The following is a 20,574-nucleotide window of genomic DNA, read 5'->3' on the forward strand; positions in this document are numbered from 1 at the left end:
ACTTCCAGCTGTGATGTCAGCAGACACAACACACACACTCACACACGCGACACGCGCACACACGTGCACACGCACATGAACGCTTGTTGCCGTGTACGACTGCTATGCCAACTCTTTCAAACGGATCAACACAACGGGAAATTTGAATCGGATGCCCTTCAGTGTCCATAAATTTATTTCTGGATCAGATTTTAAAATGTCCAGTATATGATTTTTTTTTTCCTCTGCACATCAGGATATTTTTAAGTTTGACTGATGCGTTGTAATTTATAAAGATGGTGGTTCAGAAAAAAACACCAGATGATGAACGTCACCCTCATTCATAAGTACGTATTACTAAATTTATAATTCTATTTCGCTTATTATTATTAATGTTGTTATTTCTACTGCTACTCACTCGTACTACTCGATGAAAACCTGAAGTTCAGAGAGAAAAACATGGACAGATCAGCACAAAACAAACATTTCAAAAAGTTTTCCTACATCTTTAATGAAGATAAATATTGTAAAAAAATACAATTGCGTTTTAATTACTGTACTAGAAACTATCCTGAAAATCTACTTGCATATCCAAAATATATCACAGAGAGAGATAGAGAGAGAGAGGCAGAGAGAGGGAGGCAGAGAGAGGCAGAGAGAGAGAGAGAGAGAGGGGGAGAGAAAGTTTGAATGAGTTGTTTAACATCAACGCGTGTGTTGTGTTATGCATCATTGTGTATATGTGAGTCGTGTTTGCATTTGATCAAGCAGTCAGCTGCTATCAGATAAGAACCACAACAAAGCGTTCAAGCTATTTCAGGCAGTCATAAAAATATAATGATTGAAGGGTGCCAGAGTAACTTTCTATGGGGTTAATTAAGATAGTCGAGTGTGTTTAAGAAAACAAAAAAAAGTTGTATTTTTTTGTAGTTCAAAAATCAAAAACTAGTACAATGCTTAAGATAAGATAAAACAAAAAAAGCCTTTAATAGTCCCACAATGGGGAAATTTACTTAATTATCAGGCTCCAACTAGCTTTGTTTTAATTTTTCTCAATCTTTTTTATTGCATAAATTTTGACATTTATATCCAGTAAAAACAAATTTCCACACAACTTTGTGTCAATTCAGATAAAGGAGGCATAGATCGGGAAGTATACGTATATTGTATGTGTTTACCAATTGCGACACAATGACACCAATGCAATGTGGTAAACTTCCGTCTCCATAAACCACCATAAATCAGAAAGTAGAAGACAAACTTGGGAATATTTGGATCAATCGACATTCTATTTAATTAATTTCTTTTTTTTTACATTTTCAACTTTAACCAAGGCTGACATTATAGTCAGTAATACAAACAAACCACCCAATGTATGTGTTACACCAGTTGCCTATTTTTCAGTTGAAAAGCACAACATTGCATCATTTCAAAACTCTCACTTGAGGCGAGATTCATGCGTAGTAGACAGCATCCGCTTATTTGTGACACCGTTGCCAGATGCACGTGGGCGTTCAGTGCACAGAAGACATTTGAAAGCATCAATATCACATTTCCTGTGGTCTTTTATTTCCATGCAAAAAGATCATCTTAACCCGTGCTCACGTAGATGTATAAGGTTCTTGAATTGTTTGTCCTGCAAAACGTTTTTGAGTTATCTACCCTTGCGTTTGTACTTGTTGATAGGCCATCTTTTAGTTATACTTTTTTTTTATCAATACAGGTATAGTGGACTGCATCCATGTTCTAAATGTATAGTTGGCAGCAATGTCCATATGTCAGGAAGCATCAACAACATGACTCAGCTGTCCAATATTATGAACATGTATGATTGAAATCATGTAAGAATTGATATCTAGGCAAATACGGTATAATATATTGCAGTAATCAGAATCAGAATCAAAATCAGAATCATCTTTATTGCCAAGTATGTCGAACACAAAAGGAATTTGTCTCCGGTAGAACATGCGGCACTAGTATCATCATAAAACAAATTGCAAAGAGGCACTATACAGTTATATTTGGGTTCCTGTTTATAGAGTTAATGGCTTGGCGGAAGAAGTTCTTTAAATGTCTGCTGGATTTGGTGCGTGTGGATCGGTAGCGCCTGCCTGAGACGAGTAGCTGGAATAGGTGGTGGGCAGGGTGCGGAGGGTCCAGTAGGATTTTGTGCGCCCTTGTTTCGATTCTTGCAGTGTGCAAGTCCTCGAGAGTGGGTAGGGTGGAGCCAATAATTATGTACAAGAACATATTCTGAGTTACATTTTCCTTTAAAATTCATACTTTTACGATATAAACTATACTCGACTAGTCTTCTTTCCGGTGAGACACTGAAATGCTATCAAGCTATTTCCGAAAGCTGTATCTGTTCTTTATTGCATTTTTCTCAACTCAAACATCCATATATGCATTTTCAAATCCACTTTCCTCACAAGGATCTTGGGCCTGCTGGAGCTTATCCCAGCTGTTTTCGGGCACAAGGCAGGGGACACCCTGAACCAGTTCCCAGCCAATCAGAATCAGAATCAGAATCAGAATCAGAATACCTTTATTCGTCCCGCAATGGGGAAATTTGCAGTCCACAGCAGCAATTGAAGAGGGATGGGGTTGGGGTGGGAGTGAAAGGATAGAAAACAAGATATTCTAAGCATAACAAAATAAAAATGTCAACTGTATACTGTGCAAATGTAGATGTGCAAAAACCGTTCTATAAACAAGACTGTACATAGTGCAGAATCAAGAGATGCATTTAGATATATTGCAACAACCCATATTTACAAGTGTCCAGTTTTTTTTTTTTTTTTTTTTTTTTTTTCACATGTGATCATTGGGAATTGTGAAGCCTGACAGCAGTCGGTAGGAACGAGCGGCGGTACCTCTCCTTCTTGCAGCGCGGGTGTAATAGTCTCTGGCTAAAGGAGCTACCCAGAGCTGTCAGGATGGGCAGGAGGGGGTGGGAGGGGCTGTCCGTCATAGCTTTTAGTTTAGCTAGCGTCCGTCTGTTGCCCACCTCCTCTAGAGAGTCCAGCGAGCAGCCCACGACAGAACTGGCCCGCTTGACAAAGCGCTCCAGTCTTTTTCTGTCCCGGGTGGTGATGCTGCCTGACCAGCAGACAATGCCATAGTGGATGGCTGATGCCACCACAGAGTCATAGAAAGTCTTTAGGAGTGACCCCTGAACTCCAAAAGACCTCAGTTTCCTGAGGAGGAAGAGGCGACTCTGTCCCTTTTTGATTAGGGCATCCGTGTTTGTTGTCCAGTCCAGTTTATTGTTGAGAGTAACACCCAGGTACTTGTAGGAGGTCACCCTCTCAATGTCCGAACCCTGGATGTTCAATGGTGCAGGTGACGATTGTTTCCTGCAGAAATCCACCACCAGCTCCTTGGTTTTGCCAGTGTTGATCTGGAGGTGATTCTGCTGGCACCAGTCCACAAAGTCCTTTGTCAGTCCCCTGTACTCCCTATCGTCTCCCTCTGTAATGCGGCCGACAATAGCTGAGTCGTCAGAGAACTTCTGAAGGTGGCAGGTTGGGGTGTTGTAGTTGAAGTCCGAGGTGAAGAGGGTGAAGAGGAATGGAGCCAGGACTGTTCCCTGCGGCGCTCCGGTGCTGCAGAGAAGCCTGTCCGACTCACAGTTCTTTACCCTCACGTACTGTGGCCTGTTTGTGAGGTAGTCTGTAATCCAGGATGTGAGGTGATGGTCGACTCCGGCATGCTGCAGCTTGTCCCCCAGTAGACTGGGCTGGATGGTGTTGAAGGCACTGGAGAAATCGAAGAATGTGATCCTCACCGTGCTCCCAGCATTCTCCAGGTGCAGCAACGCCGTATGGAGGAGGTAGATGATGGCATCCTCCACACCGATGCTGGGCTGGTAGGCAAACTGCAGCGGGTCCAGCGATGAGCTTGCCAGCGGTCGCAGGTGGGCGAGGACGAGTCTCTCCAGCGTCTTCATCAGGTGAGACGTCAGCGCCACCGGTCTGTAGCTGTTGATCGCAGACCAATTCAAACATTTACAGTGTAGACAAACAGACCTACCCAAATTTGCATTGCCTTCCCCTGAGTCACTGATATTTCGCTGTACGCGCAATGTTTGGGGGAATCACACGCACACACGCACACACGCACACACACAGACACACACACACGCACACACACACACACATACACACACACGCACACACACACACAGATAGATAGATAAAATATTGAAATAATTATGTCTAATTTATAATATTTTACTTTGTGATAATCACATGACAGGTTTTGAACTTTCTCCTGTGCGTACACACCCAAGTCACATTTCAATTATTCCCTCACCTGTTATCTTCACAGATGACCTTTAAAAGGGAGAAGATTACAACAGCAATTTGTGTGGGAGGCTGTCAATGTGGTTTGTTCTTCTTGACAAAAAACACATGTAAGCTGCTTCGTTTCCCCACCTCAAACATTTTTTTTTTCGTCTGAGGCGTTTCGAGGCATTATTCTCCTTTCAAGGATTTGCACTCACACATACGGTACAGAAAAGCAAACGTAAGCACCTACGCAACAGGTGTTTGCTAAATGTCAACAAATATCAAGTTACATGGAGCGCTGTATTAGAATGTGGTCAGATACAGACTCACCGAGGCAATAAAACACAGGGAAATTTATTTGTGGAAGACGTCTAAGAGAGTGAAGAGCAGGGGTTCACTCAATCTAGAAATCAGGTACAGTACTTTGGAACCTCACTGAACACACATGAAAATCTGTTGCATGTATATTCCTGCAGTTTACCATATTTTTTTCATCGAATATGGTGAGGAACACAGTCGGTGTGAATTTAAGTCAACTTGAACCCTCCCCGCCCCCCAAGGCCTCATGAGCTTTTTGGGAAGCCCCTCCATTCCTCCATTTTCTTTATCGCATATGCTCAGCAGGGTCAAGCATCTTATCTCAGATGACTTTGGATCGGAAGTGAGAGTGCATCCTTATCTTGTCATGACTCAATCAAAGGGACCACACAAGGGAACAAAAAGTTCCATACTAACATTCACACCCAAGAATTAGTTAGAATCTTGAATTAACAAAACATGCGTTTTTTTTTAATTTATTTGGGAAGAAGTCAGAGTACCCATGAAAACCCACGCTCGCATGCAAACTCCAAACTATGAGGTTGGAGCTTGGATTCAAACCCCAAACCTCAGAATTGTGGGAACCATTCACATACTGTGCCCCCTTTTATAACATCTTTATATGCTTAATATTTGGTGTCGGGTGAGTAAATATCATCATTTATATTTTGTCATACACTGAAAAAAATTGTATGAGTTATTTGGGGGGAGCAAATGTCAAATCTCCTATTTTGAGTGCAGGGACATCCAGAAAATGCACTGATGAGTTGTTGGTTTGTGCTTCCCCTTAGTGGTCAAAGGGTGAACATGTTTGTCTAGCAGTCTGAAGGCTCAGAAACATATGATAATAAAAAAAAAATCAGACTGTATTTCATGAGTGTGATCACGTTTTCCTTGTTGACATCCAGATTCCAACAGCGACACCATTAATTTGAGACAGACTTGATGATACTGATAATCATTGACCGGCACTGAGTTCATTCAGCAGACCAGCTTGTGGACAATCAATTCTACAATAGCCAGCAGCACATAAATGTGATGACTGAAACATGGTGATGAACACATTCAGGAAAGTAACTCCCCCTTTGGACTCCTCTCTCTGGCTACAAAAATGAGATTAGTGACCTGTTACGATTTTAAATGCCCAATGGCACAGCAGCAACACTGGATTATCCCCCTAGGAATCCCAAGACAGGCACACAATAAGAAACCGACTTTGATGCTTTAATTAGTCATGAAAAAAGTTAATAAAAGTTGACTTTAGAAATTTCTCATTGCAATACTACAGGAGCCCTGCTTTCCTGCCCACGGGTTAAACACTTTTAGTGTATGTCGACTAGCGTTGTGTATACAATACAATACATATTGATTTATATTGCGCTTTGACAAGAGCTGAAACTGTTATCAACGTGCTTAACATGATTGTGAGTTGTTTTATGTTGTGTGAAGTTTGTTGTAGTTGAGGAACATGACTGAAGTAACTCACACTTATTAAGCAAGCGAATGCTGTAATTTAAGGCAAATATACTTTAGTTTACGTGATTCCTTGTGACCTAAATGTCAGTTTCACCTGAAAACAAAATTTTGCAAAATGTCAAATCATTAATTGTAATAATTTTTAGTGTTAAAGCGCAATTCTTTCTTTCTTTTTTTAATCAAATAATTACAGCTGCACGATTTATAATATATATGACATTTAAATTATTCTATTCGTTGTAAAACATTTTTTCCCCAAAAAAGTTGTACGCTCTACGTCATCAATCCACGCCCGCCCAGGGACGTCATCAACAATCACCAAGATATGCATGGTCGTCTCGTTTGCTTTTTTTAATGGCGTTTCGGAAGCCCATTACGTTTGCTTTGTGGATTAGTTAATGAATATTTCCCGACGATTCAACGCATTTTATTCTATAAATCCATATTTTAATCACACTCCTTCGTTGCAAATTTTAGTTGGGAGCAGGCTTAAGTTTACGTTGTCAAAATGTGGTCTCTGCAGTTCGGCTACACGGCACTAGCTTCTTGTAGAATTTACAGGACTAAAATTAACAGATTCTCGACGGATCTTGTTTATTTTTCGGTCTGCGCGGCCTCTCCGGAAGAGATCCCCGTCATTCGCGTTCCCCGCTCTAAACAGAATCGCGTTGGAAATGCGAAGCAAACCCGGGGTAGGAATATCAACACCAGCAAAGCTGGTAAACTTCTCATCCAGAGCAAACACGCCAGTTTGAACCAATCTGTTGGATACACGCACGGAAAGTTTGACGAACCTACACTGTGCTCCAAAGGATGGAAGCATAAAAAGTCATTCGGGGATTATTTCACCGTCAACAACATCAAATCTGCTGCGCCTTTTGTTTCTGGAAGCGAACAGGAGGAGGATATTAAAAAGACAGCGAAAACCTTCCACAAACTGCACATCTCCAGTGAGCTGGTGGAGACTTTGGAACGCCTAAACATCACTCATCCCACCACTGTGCAGCTACAGACCATCCCCAAGGTGATGAGGGGTCACAACATCCTGTGTGCAGCTGAGACAGGAAGTGGGAAGACGCTGAGTTATCTGCTTCCAATTGTGCACAAATTGCAACTGGATGAAGAAATGTATGACGAGGGCTCTCGTAAAATCCACGCTGTGGTTGTGGTGCCCTCCAGGGAGTTGGCTGAACAGGTGGCGTCTGTGTCCAGGAGCCTCTGTGACCCATTGGGCAAGGTGACGAGGACGGTAGGCGGCGGGCATGGCGTAGGGCGTATCAAGGGGGTCTTCAAGAAAGGGATTCCTGACATTTTAGTAGCTACTCCTGGCGCTCTTGTTAAAGCCTTGCGGAGACGCTGTTTGGACTTAAGCCATTTGAGATTCCTGGTAGTAGATGAAGCAGACACTATGTTTGACCCGAGCTTTGCCGATATGCTGGAGGACATTTTGAGGCACACCGAAATCGCCATAAACCCGGGTGAGACGCAAAGCCCCTTATGTAAGGCCCAACTGCTGGTGGTAGGCGCCACCTTCCCCGGCGGGGTCGGCGATGTCCTCAGCCGAGTAACGGATCTTGGCAACTTGGTTGTTATCAAGAGCAAGATGCTACACTTTCTCATGCCGCACGTGAAGCAGACCTTTCTCAAGGTGAAAGGGCATGATAAAGTCCTTGAGCTCATCCATTACCTGAAACGGCTCCAGCAAGAACATGGAGCATCAGGAGGGAACGCCGTGCTTGTCTTCTGCAACAAGGCCTCCACTGTCAATTGGTTGGGGTATGTCATTGAAAATCGGATCTGTTATAGTACGACTTACGTATTTCACTTGTTTTTTTTGTTTGCAATTCAGGAAATTTCCTTTTATATCAAATCATGCAACCGACCTGTCAGATTTTTTTGCCACCCATCCCAGCTTTTTTTTGCACTTAATCATTACTTGTGGAAAACAACATGAATTTGAACGTTAAATAGCATGTCTTTGTAGTGCATTGAATTTTTGATTAGCTAATGATTGTATTGTATATTTATTGAGGGTCTCATTTCTACGAGTAGAAGTCTTTGGCCTTGACAGCAGCTTCTGTAGTTTGTTTTTGCGGCTGTGAAATGCAAATTTCTCCACTGTGAGACAAATAAAGGTTCATTTAATCTAATCTCACTTTCTGAATCTAAATCAGAAAACCTTTAATAGTCCCACAATGGGGAAATTTGCAATTTACAGCAGCAAAAAAAAAGGTTTGAGGTGGTGAAAAGATAAGAACAAAGTATTCTATGTACAATAGAAATGTCTGAAATGTATAACTGCAAAAATGTTTCCTAAAAAGGACTGTACATAGTGCAAGTGTAAAGCTTTGCGCAAGGTCTTGCGATGCCTCCAAGTCCCTTCAAAAAAGAAGCACACGTTATTCAATGACTTGGACAGTTTTAGCAATTATTGAAAATCTTGACTTTTTATAACCAAGCTAATCATGTAATCACTCCATGGCTAGGTGGAAGGCACAAAACAACTTTTGTTTCCATATTTTGGTATTTATACAAAGAACGAAAGCTTTGTGTTCAAACAAACAGGTGGTGACTTTATACTCCTTTCAATACATTTGTAAAAGAAACAGAGATGAGACAATTATTCCATGTTCATCTCTTCATTTAAAGAAAAGTACCGTGAGGCATTTTTCTCAGATTTTCATTCTTTACAAGATAATTAGCTAGCTATGAGCTAGCTATTAGCGAGTTATTCCTGGTTGACTGAACGCTGGTGCATGTGGCTGCCGCTGCTCACCCACAGCAAAAACTGTATAGTGCCACTTAGCATTTTTTTTTTTTTTGACGACGATACTAGTGCAGCGTGTTCTACCGGAAACAAATTCCTTGTGTGTTCTACATAAAGATGATTCTGATCTGATTCTGAAAAAACTTAGCGTAAAGTGACATTGAGAGTTTTGAAAGGCGCTTATAAATATAAATGAAATACGTATATTATTGTTATTAGTATTATTGAAATGCAGTAAAGTCTCGTTATATCGATATTGGTTATATCGATAGTACTGCTTATTACGATACTATTTCTATGAACGCAGGGAAAATTTACATGCCACAGGATCGGATATATCGATAGTCCGGTTATATCGATATTTTTTGACTCCCGAGAATATCATTATAACGAGACTTTACTGTATGTCCTTTTGGCAAAATATTTTTTCTTGTGCTGGATTATCAGAAATCACGACCATTTTTACTGTTTTTTTTCCAGTGTATAAGGCGCACTAGAGTATAACGTGCACCCCCAGTGAATGTGTGGTGTATTTTTCAACTTTTTCCACATACGCATAAGGCACACCGGACTGTGATGTGCACCTTCAATGAATGAAAAAAATAAGTTTCCAAATATAAGACATAAATCTATAAAGGTTTTCCAAATATATAAGGCGCCACAATAGAGGCTGGGGTTACGCACCACTTCTTCTACAGAGGGAAATGGAGTCGACAGTTGCGGGATCTGTTGTGGCTCAATATTACTTCACATATAATGTGCACCTGTGTATAATGCGCATGGTCATTTTTTGGAAGAAAATCATGGCTTTTGGGTGCGCCTTATACACCGGAAAATAGGGTACCTTCTGTTTTGTTTGAACCTAATATTACTTTGCAAAGTTGAAAAAGATATACGGTGCAGGTTATTTTATCTCTGAAAATGTATTTCAGGTGTTATTTATCTTAGGGTGAGTTGTGAGATGGTTTTATGTTCCACAACAGGTACACCCTGGACGAGATGGGCGTGCCGCATGCTCGCCTCCAAGGGGAAATGCCGGCTGTCATTCGCGCGGGTATCTTCCACCGTTTTCAGAATGGCACGGTCCAAGTTCTCATATGCACCGACGTCGCCTCAAGAGGCCTAGACACATCCCGGGTGCGACTGGTGGTCAACTATGACTTCCCGGAGTCTCACACTGACTACATCCACAGGGCCGGCCGGGTGGGCAGGGCCGGCGGGTGTGAGGGGGGCCAGGTACTAAGTTTCGTCACACACCCGTGGGAGGTGGAGCTTGTGCAGAAAATCGAGATGGCGGCACGGAGGAGAACTTGTTTGCCTGGTATGGAGTCTGAGATACGTGAGCCCAAACCTGTCGTCCACAACGAGACTGAAGAGTTGAGATAATGGACATTAACTTTTGGACAAATTAAATCATACTCAATTAATAATACAATACATGTCCAACTACATATTTTCCAATTATGGTAATTTATTTATGATGATGTAAAATGTCTGGGTTGAGTGAACGCTGGCGGTGTGGCTGCCGCTGCTCACCTGCAGAAAAAATATCCTGTGACTGTAAAGTGTCCTTGAGACTTTTGAAATGCACTGATAAATGAAATGTGTTATTATTATTATTATTATTACAGTGGGCGGCCCGGTTGTCGAGTGGTTAGCACACCGGCTTCACAGTGCAGAGGTCGCCGGTTCGCGTCCCGGTCCGCCCTCCCTGTGTGGAGTTTACATGTTCTCCCCGGACCCGCGTGGGTTTTCTCCGGGTCCTCCGGTTTCCTCCCACACTCCAAAAACATGCATGGCAGGCAGATTGACCACTCCAAATTGTCCCTAGGTGTGAGTGTGAGAGTGAGTGTTGTATGTCTTTGTGTGCCCTGCGATTGGCTGGCAACCAATTCAGGGTGTCCCCCGCCTTGTGCCCGAAGACAGCTGAGATAGGCTCCAGCAACCCCCGCGACCCTAATGAGGAATAAGCGGTACGGGAGATGAGATGAGAGATGGGATTATTACAGTAAAGTCTCGTTATATTGATATTCAAGGGAGTCCGAAAAAATGTCGATATAACCGGGACTATCGATATATCCGACCCTGTTTGCATGTAATTTTCTCCGCGCGTGCATAGAAATAGTATCGATATAACCGGGACTATCGATATATCCGATCTAACGAGATATAACGAGACTTTACTGTATTAATATTATGGGACTTCTGCAATGACATAGCCGCACTGTGTGTGATTAACCACTAGATGGTAGCATTTGATCTGATTTGTGATTGTTCAATGGGCAAAAAAAAAAAAAAACCCTAATAAAAGTCCTACCAGAGGAAATTCTTTTTCGGGTGTTTTAGACATTGCAACGCTTTCTGTTTGTGCTTCAGAATCACTTCTCGTGCCGCTAATTATACACGTCTCCATATTTAAAGTGCACAGGCCAGAATCCGAAACTGACTTGAAGTGGTGCATGTGCACTCCTCAGGAAACCTTAGTAAGATGAAAATGACTTGTGAAATCTCTTGTCTTTCTTTTTCTTACTCTTTTGCTCTGACTAAATGAATGAAATGTAACATGGAGACTAATCAATATCAACTTTTAATGGCCTCTAACGTGGAATGTTGCCACGCAATTTATGAATTATGTGCAGTTGATGGGAATGAATCCAAATTTTTCCCAGCGACGTCTGGTCACATTTTCGGGTAGGGGTGGGGGGCTGCTGGTGGGAAACGTTGAGATTACAGTAGCAGACAGATGTGTCAACATTCTGCTTCCAGCAGAATGTTTGGTATGTGACTTGGATTCTCAGACAACTGTTCCCTTCCATCTATTAACCGCATGACTAGGGGGTATTCTCTGCTACTTTTTTCCCCTCTTCTGGCAACTTAAAGCGCTTTACATGATTTAGAATAGTTTTAAAATCTTTGTTGTCAATTACTGTCATCGCTCTGGGGTGACTTTGTACAGCGAAAAGGTCGGTGCTGTTTGAGAGTGCGGCTGGATGGATGCGTCAACGCAGAGCGCCGATGCGTATGTGGAACTGTGGCGGCTTGGAATTGAAGTGGATTTTCAGTACATGGGACAGGAGATGTGAGACAATCTCTTTTCGCCAATGGATGATACAGCTTCGTGTTTGCTTTCAACATTTAGCTTGTAGCAGACACATACATTCCACCATGACGTCCTAAATCCACAGGTGAAAAGGATGCTTTGATCCTCCTCTTTCATCTAGAACTGCTTCATGCAACAAAGAGGGTCAATAAAGTGCTTACGATTGGATGACTGTCTGTATGTTTGTGTTGTCATATTATGTGTGATTCAATGTTTTGTTTGCTCTTTTGAATTCAAGATAGCGCAGTGAGAGTGGCAGGCTTTACAGCAGCTCTTGTATTTTGATTTTTCGACTTCTTTCTTTCCTTTCCTCTTCCTTTCATAACTTTGCTGCTGTGAGACTAATAAAGGCCAATCCATAAATCACAGAGTAGATGATAATCATATAATATTTGGACCAATAGATTTTTTTGTTTAATTAAATGTTTTATTTTTTTAACATTTAGCAGCACTTTAACCCAGGCTGACATTGTACCGGTAGTCACTATGAAGATACAAAATAAAATATTTTAAAGTATTTTGATATCTTCTTTTAAATGTAGTCATTTTGACATAGTCAATTAGATGCATTCTTATGAATTATCACAAACGCATTTGTACACTATTACTTCATCCAAAAAAATTGCAAACGTGGATGCTATCGACTAATATTAATCACCTCATTCATTTAATTTTGAATTTTCCCCAGCTGACAACGTTTGGGAGTGGCTGGTTGGACTACAATGCGTGGTCCGTTTAAAGTGACGCATTTCCTTTTGTACCCCCACTGGAGCATCTGCTCCCTCCTCCTTCCCCCTTTTACGCGCAAGCACTCACGCGCATTACACACTCTGTCCTTACATGAAAACACACGATTCTGGCCACTTGGAAATTTCCCCCATCACACCGTACAGGATCTTATTTTGCCGCTAAATCAGCGGAACTCTCCGCCACAGTGCGCTCTGTGATGCGCCATTGGAGCATCTGAAGGTAGGTTACATTAATGTTTTTCCTGTTGTTGCAATATTGTAATCCGATTACCTTAGTGCACATGTCCCCTGCGGCACACGCCGAAAAGCCGACTGACCTTCTCGATCTATCGGCGCTTATTATATGAAGAAGAACCAGCGCCGCGTGTGCGTTGCTGCTGCTGCTGTCTTGCGTGCGTGTGCATCAACCGGTGAAGTTGTGTGCTTCCAAACGCCGAGATGCTACGTTAAATCGACGCGCAACTTGTGGAGTCTAGGTACATACGAGCCGGTCCATCCGGTGTCTTTACCGGCACGGGTGTGCTTCAGAATGCCCGACGAGGAGTCGTCTTTGGCGGCTTTTGTTTGGAGAGTTGTCCGGTGGTGTGGGTGGTGTGTTGAAGGGGGCAAACCCCCTCGCCATTTTAATGTCCGAGGGGGTTAAGCATGACTGAATGGATTGTTTGCAACTTTGTTTTATGACCCCCCCTTCCCCCCTACACGGACGCTGCAATCACCAAGCCGAATAAATCACCTTGCATCCTCCCTACTTCATGTTATTGCTTCCTGATATCTCCAAAAGAGACTGTCTGTTGCATGCTATCAGTGTCCTGTGTGGCTGAGTGGCTGTGTACATACATATGTGGATTCAGCCTGCAGCCTCCCATGCATGTTTGATTCCATGGCTCCACTGCCACACCCCTTCCCGTAGAGCAGCCTACTATTAAGCCCACCAATCTATGTGTACTGTTATGTATGATCTGGGCAATATAGATTTTATGCTGCAGATTTTCACAGAATGGTGACACTTAGGCGCTTATAAGGGAGATCAATAAAACTTATTTCGACCTCACCTGGCTGCTTGCATGTGAGCCATCTAATTCAGGCGTCATCTGATGAAATAAATAGCCTGTAGGCTTATTCTAAAATGGGTGTCAAAGTAATTTTTTGCCACGGGCCACATTGTAGTTCCAATTTCCTCTTGGGTGGCCGTTATGAATTTGGGGAAGCCATGAAAATGTTTCATCCCCTTTACATATTACATATATAGCGCACAATAAATTGATGAATAACTAATTTTCATATTTGAAGTAAGAATTAATGACTGTTATTGTGGTTTCCATGGGACAAATTGAAATTTGGATTCATACTTTATTTCACAAGTTTGATTTGCTTTCACGGGCCGAATGAAATGATCTGGCCGGCCAGATCAGGCCCCTGGGCCTCGACTTTGACACCTGTGTTCTAAAATGAGTGCACCAGTGAGCTGCATTTAAATGTATGTTGCTATTCTTATTGACAGTATTTATTTGCTTACATATACACGGCCGCCAATACACTTTCATAGCCTTTCTTGACAAACGTAGTAGTGAAATGTTGGCTGTTTTTGCCTGCATCTCACTGTCCCTTAACTTCAAGTGGCCTAACTGTATTGGGCATTCTTGTCAGCCAGGAGCAAATGAAGAGCTTTTTCATTGCCTTAGCACTGATCCATGATGGTTTTATCGGTTGTGAGCAGTAACGATATCTGCCACTTAAATTTAATGTTCTCAAAGCGGGACGCCTGAACAAACAGTGATCGGTTGCGGCGTAACTGTCCACGTGTTCAGTGATGAAATCACCTGGTCGACGCGAGCGTCATCGGACTGTTAAACGATTCAGTCGATTTGTCTATTGATGAAACTCCGGTGGATGAAGAACCTCCAGTGAGCATGTGTGAAGGGGTGTGGTCTCTAACTCCTCATTAGATGTGCTTGGCTTATTTATTGATTTTGGGCCTTGCATTAAAAACAGGCATGAGGAGAAGGACGTCAATGATCCAAAGTGTTCATCATAATGCATTTGACTTCTTCTTTTCCTTTGGGCTTTTCCCTTCAGGGGTCACCACTTTGTCCACCATCTTTAGAGGTTTGATTCACATGTTTGTTTTGGCCAAGTTTTTACGTCGGGTGCCTTTCCTGACATAACCCTCTATATTTATCCGGGCACAATAAGACACTGGCTTGTGTCCCTTTGTGGCTACAGAACAAGCAACTTAATGAACTTAATAAAGAAGAAGATGCTTGATAAAAGCCCCCCCCCCCCACAGCAACATTCAATTAAAGTAAAAACATGCCGGCAAAAGCCACTGAGACGTGGCAGTAACACAGGAGCAACACGTTAGCACTCGCTAACAGGTATGGGTACAAGAACATACCAAGTCACTGAGACACGGAAGAAACACGTTAGCACTCAAGTCACTGAGAGCCGTCCTTGTATTGAGTCCTATGATCATAGTGATAATAAAAATCATAAGTCCAAGAACAAAGGAAATGGATCTATAACAGGGGAAGCTCGTTCAAATGAGACATTTTTCTTTTTTAAGAATCAAAATAAAAGGTCTTCTACACGTAGCGGGGTTTTATCACTGATTAGCATGTCTGACACTAGCTCACATTGGCTGAGGGTTGGAAGATTTTAGAACTGAATGCCATAAAAGCATAGGCAGATGCCAGCTTATACATTTGGATGATATTTATACTTGTAAACGGTTGTCAACTGACTGGGTGATTTTAATTTTGAATAGTGAGCAAACATATGAGTCGAGTGCGCTAACTATGGTGGCAGCGAACTTCACAAAAAGCGACAGCTGGCCAGATGGTGAAACAATTATTCACAAATGAGGGCAAGTGCTTGCTTGCTAAATGCTGTTTATTGCTGCTCTCTGTTTCGGTTTTCTGTGAAGCTACTTGGAAAATGTTGAAACATTTTGTATTGAACCAAATTATTTTCAATGATTTGCTAGCTTAGAGTTCGAATTGAGAGCTAGCATCAATCAATTGAGAGCCCAGCATTGAGAGCTAGCATCAAAAGCAATTAGCCGCCAAGCAACACATGAATTTTAGATTTGAAGTTAATGGGGATTTGTGCCTTTGACTGGACCACGTAATGTATTTAATCCACTTCATTAATTTAACTTCTAAAAAAAAGAAGTACTTAACCTATTGTTTCAGTTGGTATAATTGATAAAAGGTAAAAGTCAAAGCGGTGGTACCACTTGTGAAATACTGGAACTGTGAGATAAACGACAGCTATATTTTGCTATTTTCTGGTGTACTCTTGATAGGCTTTTGAGAATGATTTGTCATATGATCTCCTCCAGCTGTCTTGATGTATTTATACATGTCAGCATGCTCGCTCCCCCCATTAAAAATGGTCCTTATTTACCTCCTAAATTTGCTCATATTAATCATGTTGATATTGCAATTACATTTTAAAAAGCACCTTCCATAATTATTCTAAAATACAAATGGTCAAATTATTTTTTTTTCGACTTGAGAAAAATGTTTGGCATGGTTTTGATGAAATGAAGCTCACACAGCCAAACAGTTGTTATTACTGTACCATATGCATACGCAGGATATCGACTCTTAGATCTACAAGATAAGAAAATGTAATCAAATGTGGATTTCTTAATCCTGACTTAAAGGACAACTGACGTCACTTTTTTGTTTCCTAACTGACATCAGAACATTTGTAGCATCTAAAATACCTAAAACACGCAGTATGATATTTTTATTCAAATGCAAAACACCAATAAAAATGACTTCAGTGTCCAAAATCCGCAAAAAAATTGAGCTGCGAATTGGGCGTTTTCAGAAAGTCCCGCCCCCAGTTCGTGACGTCACGCCAAGACGTCTTGCATTGCTAGTGAATCAAAACAATGGCTTCAGATTCGGAGAAGATGTTTTCTTGTTACACATCCAGTTATGAATATAATTCAAATAGTTCTGAAGAGGAAAGCATACATGTTTGCAATCGATTAAAGAAGTACTTGCGTATCAATTTGAGCCGTCAGAACTGCAGTGTTGTGTCCCAGAAAATGCACAAGATGGCCACCGAGCTGTTGTGAGGAATGAATCAGCCCGTTTCCACAGGCTGATAAATTCATCACATTGACTTTGGACGACCTCTTCTGGTGCAACACGAGGTTTTCAGACCAAACAAGCATTGACGTGATGGAAGAACTGCTACAATGTGTCCTTTTTTTTCGGTCAGGGGCGTTCCTTCAGTGACGTCACGTACGGACTCGTGACCAACTCAAAAGCAAAAGTATGAGTCTTAAAACGTAAAATATAGCTATATGCGGTGGAATCTTTGTAAAATACGCTCAGTCGAAGTCATTCTAAGCCATTTTACAAAATGGACACAACTTGTCCGGAGACGTCGGTTGTCCTTTAAACCACCTCAAAGTCACAGTAAAAGTCAAAGTTAGCTTTATTGTCAAATATGCTAATATGCATTACATACAGCACAGATGAAATTAATGTCCTCACGGACCCAGCGTGCAAGGCACTAATAACGTGGCTGCTCCGTTCTTGACCAATTATGTGGCTTTAACCGAAGACTGGGGGCGAGGAATAGAGGACAAAAATGAGTCTGCTGCCATTTTCTCTCTCTCTCTCTCTCTCTCTCTCTCTCTCTCTCTCTCTCTCTCTCTCTCTCTCTCTCTCTCTCTCTCTCTCTCTCTCTCTCTCTCTCTCTCTCTCTCCCCCCCTTTAATTTTTGACAACCTTCCTTCTATTCTAACCATATAAATGTTTTGTTTTCATTTAATCTGCTTTTATGTTAACATTTTACCTCGCATCTTTTAATGTACCGTATTTTCCGGTGTATAAGGCACACCGGAATATAAGGTGCACTCCCAATGAATGGTGTATTTTGAAACTTCTTCTTCCATACACAAGGCGCACCTTCAATGAATGAAAAAAAGTTTTCCAAATATAAGGCAGACCACTTTATAAGGTGCTACAGTAGAGGCTGGAGTGATGCACTACTTGAAATGGAGTCTGAGGCTGCTGACAGTAGTTGCGAGGCCTGTTGTGGCTCAATATTACTTCACATGTACGCGCAGGGTCAAAAGCAAGGCTTTTGGGTGCGCCTTATACACCGGAAAATACGGTAATCTTTTTTTTTGCAAGCCAAGCATTGAATATTTGCCATCGGTATGAATGGTGCCACACAAATAGACTTGATATGCCTCATGGCTGGCTTGATGGAGTTTCAGTGAACTGACCCATGTCGTAGGCTTGAGGTGCTTGTGCAGCCGACGGATCGTTTGGTTTCTAATTGAGGCTGTCTCAGCAATCTTTGGGTGTGCGTGTCGGACCACACATCAAGACCAAAGAGCTTTCACAATATGATAGTAGCAAGTCATACAAAGTGCCTGTTGAGACCATCACCAAAAAAGGTATATGACCTGCCCCCTTTTATTTTAGCGATGAACGCGCCCACGTCGGCTGCCTTGACAGCTGTCAGCTTGTAACGCCCAAAGTTGTGAACAAATGGTGCTCTCATTTATTCAGCACGTTTGTTGACAAATTTCCACATTTGTATCAGTCATCGGAGTATTTTAGTGGCCATGACACCATGGTGTGTGAAAGTAATCCACAGGTGGAATTCTCCTACAGAGTCACTCGCAGCTTTCTTAGGGAACATTGCTGGGAGTGATGGAAATGTATCGGATCCCCATTTCGCCGCTCTGTCTGCCCCCCCACGGCCTTTAGGGTGTCTATTCTTGGTGTTCCCATCAGGGTTAGATTCTTGCTACGGATGTTTGACGGTAAACTGGCCCTTTGAGTAAAGCCACCTTTCTGTTGAATGTGCTCAGACAGTCCCGGTGTTGCCGAGTGAAATGTAGAGGACGAAGTAGTGCGAGATCATCTAATGTGCATTGGATTGGATTGGATTTGCCTTTATTAGTCTCGCGGTGGAGAAATTCACATTTCACAGCAGCAAAGCATTGGGCTAGAATTGACCGGGAATGTTCACATTTTAGGGTTGTCTCACCCAACGTTGTGTAACTGTCACAAAGATGCTTAACTCATTCACTGCCATTCACAAATGTATTCGGGAATTGAAACTATGACGTAGAGCGCCATTCCTGACTCTTTTCCGGTTTTGATTTTTTTCTTGTTTGAGTGCCTATAGAGCGCTGGCAATGGCCTCTGGCAATGTTTTTTCCCTTCCACATGGGGGCAGCATTTCCTTTTTGTCCATGTATATATGTATATATGTATATATGTGTATATGTGTGGTGCCAGATCTCTGCTATGACAGGCCCCTGCTCTAAGGTTGGGTGGAGCAGAGGACCATTTCCTGAGGCTACAGTGATTACTTCTATTGTCCTGACTGATTATGATACCAGAGCAAATGGGGCAATCAGGCCTGATTGCCCCATTTCTTTCATCAGAAAAGGCCTCGCCCGATTGCCCCATTTGCTCTGGTATAATTAGTCAGGACAATAGAAGTAATCAGTGTAGCCTCAGAAAATGGTCCTCTGCTCCACCCAACCTTAGAGCAGGGGCCTATCATAGCAGAGGTCTGGCATCGCCACATCTGGACAGTAGGGATATATATAGGGCCAGAGCTACCAGCAAAATTTTAGTTCGCTGACGAAGCCTCTTGGATAAGAAGCGAAACTTAAAAGAAGTACAGATGACGGCTGAAGAAACCTTTTTATCGATGTTAGCGCTTTGTTCCAGCTTCAGCTGTTGTTAAAGTGCTATATAAACCAATATGTATGTATTGCATTGTATTTTGGACAGCCACCCTTATTTCATGCTCATATAACTCCAAACCCATATATTTTGGGAATTAACAATTTTTTTGTGATAAAAGAAGAGAGTCTAAGGTTTTTTACGCCTAATTGGATGTATGTAGTCCTAAAACTCAATATTCTGTGGGTCCTGCAACTTTAGTGAAAATGATTGAAAAAAAAAAACCCTGGCACTGGAGTGGACACATTTTTGTGCCAGGGTTTTTGTCATTGTCACCAAACAAAACCTGAACAAAGTCGGGAATGGCGCCATATTTTCAATTCCCGAATACATTTCTGAATGGCAGTGAATGAGCTAAGATCATTTTGCCCGACACTTTGATTCAGTTCATTTTTCTACCGTCTGTCGTGTTCGGTATTTAATTCGAAATGTTCCCAAAATATCAGAGTGTAGCCTAACTTTTAAACATGCTCCCTTTGGGGTGCAGAGGTGCCCAACACGACATTGTCCTTTGACTTGTCGACAGACTTGTGTGGAATGTCTGGAATGTCTATCAACAGTTATTTGCACCGTCCATTCTTTTTCCTCAGGTCACTTTTCTAATCTGAAGTTACCTTCACGTACTCGGTTGTCAGTTCACATGTGAATTTTGCAGACTTTGCTGTGATGGATGTGTAAATCTGGGACTGAGAAATCTAACATTCTATACTAGTGTTTATTTGGACAATATACTGAGACGTCCGACACATACAATTGTACCTTTTACCTACATTAGAGTGTATTTCAATGGCGTGACCAAGCATGTCTATTTCAAATGTAACGTTCCCATTGGAAAAAAATGAAATTTTACTTCAACACTCTAGCCACCCCCCAAAAAATTTGTAATACAATTTCAATTACTAAAAACTGGGACATGATGGTAGCACCTTTTTGGAGGAGCAAACCAGTGAGCGATGTCAAGAGCATAGCCAGTAAATTTATTCATTCATTCATTCATTCATTCATTCATTCATTCATTCATTCATACTATTAGCTATCTAGCTGTCTATCTACCTAGCTTTCTATTAGCTATCTCTATTAGCTAGATAGCTAGCTTTCTATCTATTTGAGTTACTTCCGGGTTGAGTGAACGCTGGCGCGTGTGGCTGCTGCTGCT

At 41.9% G+C, this 20,574-nt stretch overlaps 2 protein-coding genes across 3 annotated transcripts in view; both read left to right on the forward strand.

Moving 5' to 3' along the window:
* The first annotated feature begins 6,384 nt into the window (after positions 1-6,384).
* On the forward strand, positions 6,385-11,739 carry ddx28 (DEAD-box helicase 28). The gene is made up of 2 exons (XM_088992834.1): positions 6,385-7,841; positions 9,816-11,739. The coding sequence occupies exons 1-2, from the start codon at positions 6,574-6,576 to the stop codon at positions 10,216-10,218; spliced, it is 1,671 nt and encodes a 556-aa protein (XP_088848960.1). The 5' UTR covers positions 6,385-6,573; the 3' UTR covers positions 10,219-11,739.
* A 1,014-nt stretch (positions 11,740-12,753) lies between these two features.
* Positions 12,754-20,574, forward strand: part of LOC148900842 (talin-2) — a 108,701-nt gene continuing 100,880 nt past the window's right edge. Inside the window, exon 1 of one of the 2 annotated variants that reach the window (XM_088992835.1) lies at positions 12,754-12,901. The gene's annotated coding sequence lies outside the window, so the exon portion shown is untranslated. The remainder of the gene's footprint in view (positions 12,902-20,574) is intronic. The other variant, XM_088992836.1, reaches the window with a different exon arrangement.

Source organism: Hippocampus bargibanti, linkage group LG03 (assembly GCF_051943395.1).
Source record: "Hippocampus bargibanti isolate YZ-2025 linkage group LG03, ASM5194339v1, whole genome shotgun sequence".
NCBI classification, from domain to species: Eukaryota; Metazoa; Chordata; class Actinopteri; order Syngnathiformes; family Syngnathidae; genus Hippocampus; species Hippocampus bargibanti.

Coding starts and splice junctions, on each gene's coding strand:
- ddx28 (XM_088992834.1), top strand. CDS start 6,574: ATGTGGTCTCTGCAGTTCGGCTACACGGCACTAGCTTCTTGTAGAATT. Junction 7,842..9,815: donor TCCACTGTCAATTGGTTGGG/GTATGTCATTGA, acceptor GTTCCACAACAG/GTACACCCTGGACGAGATGG.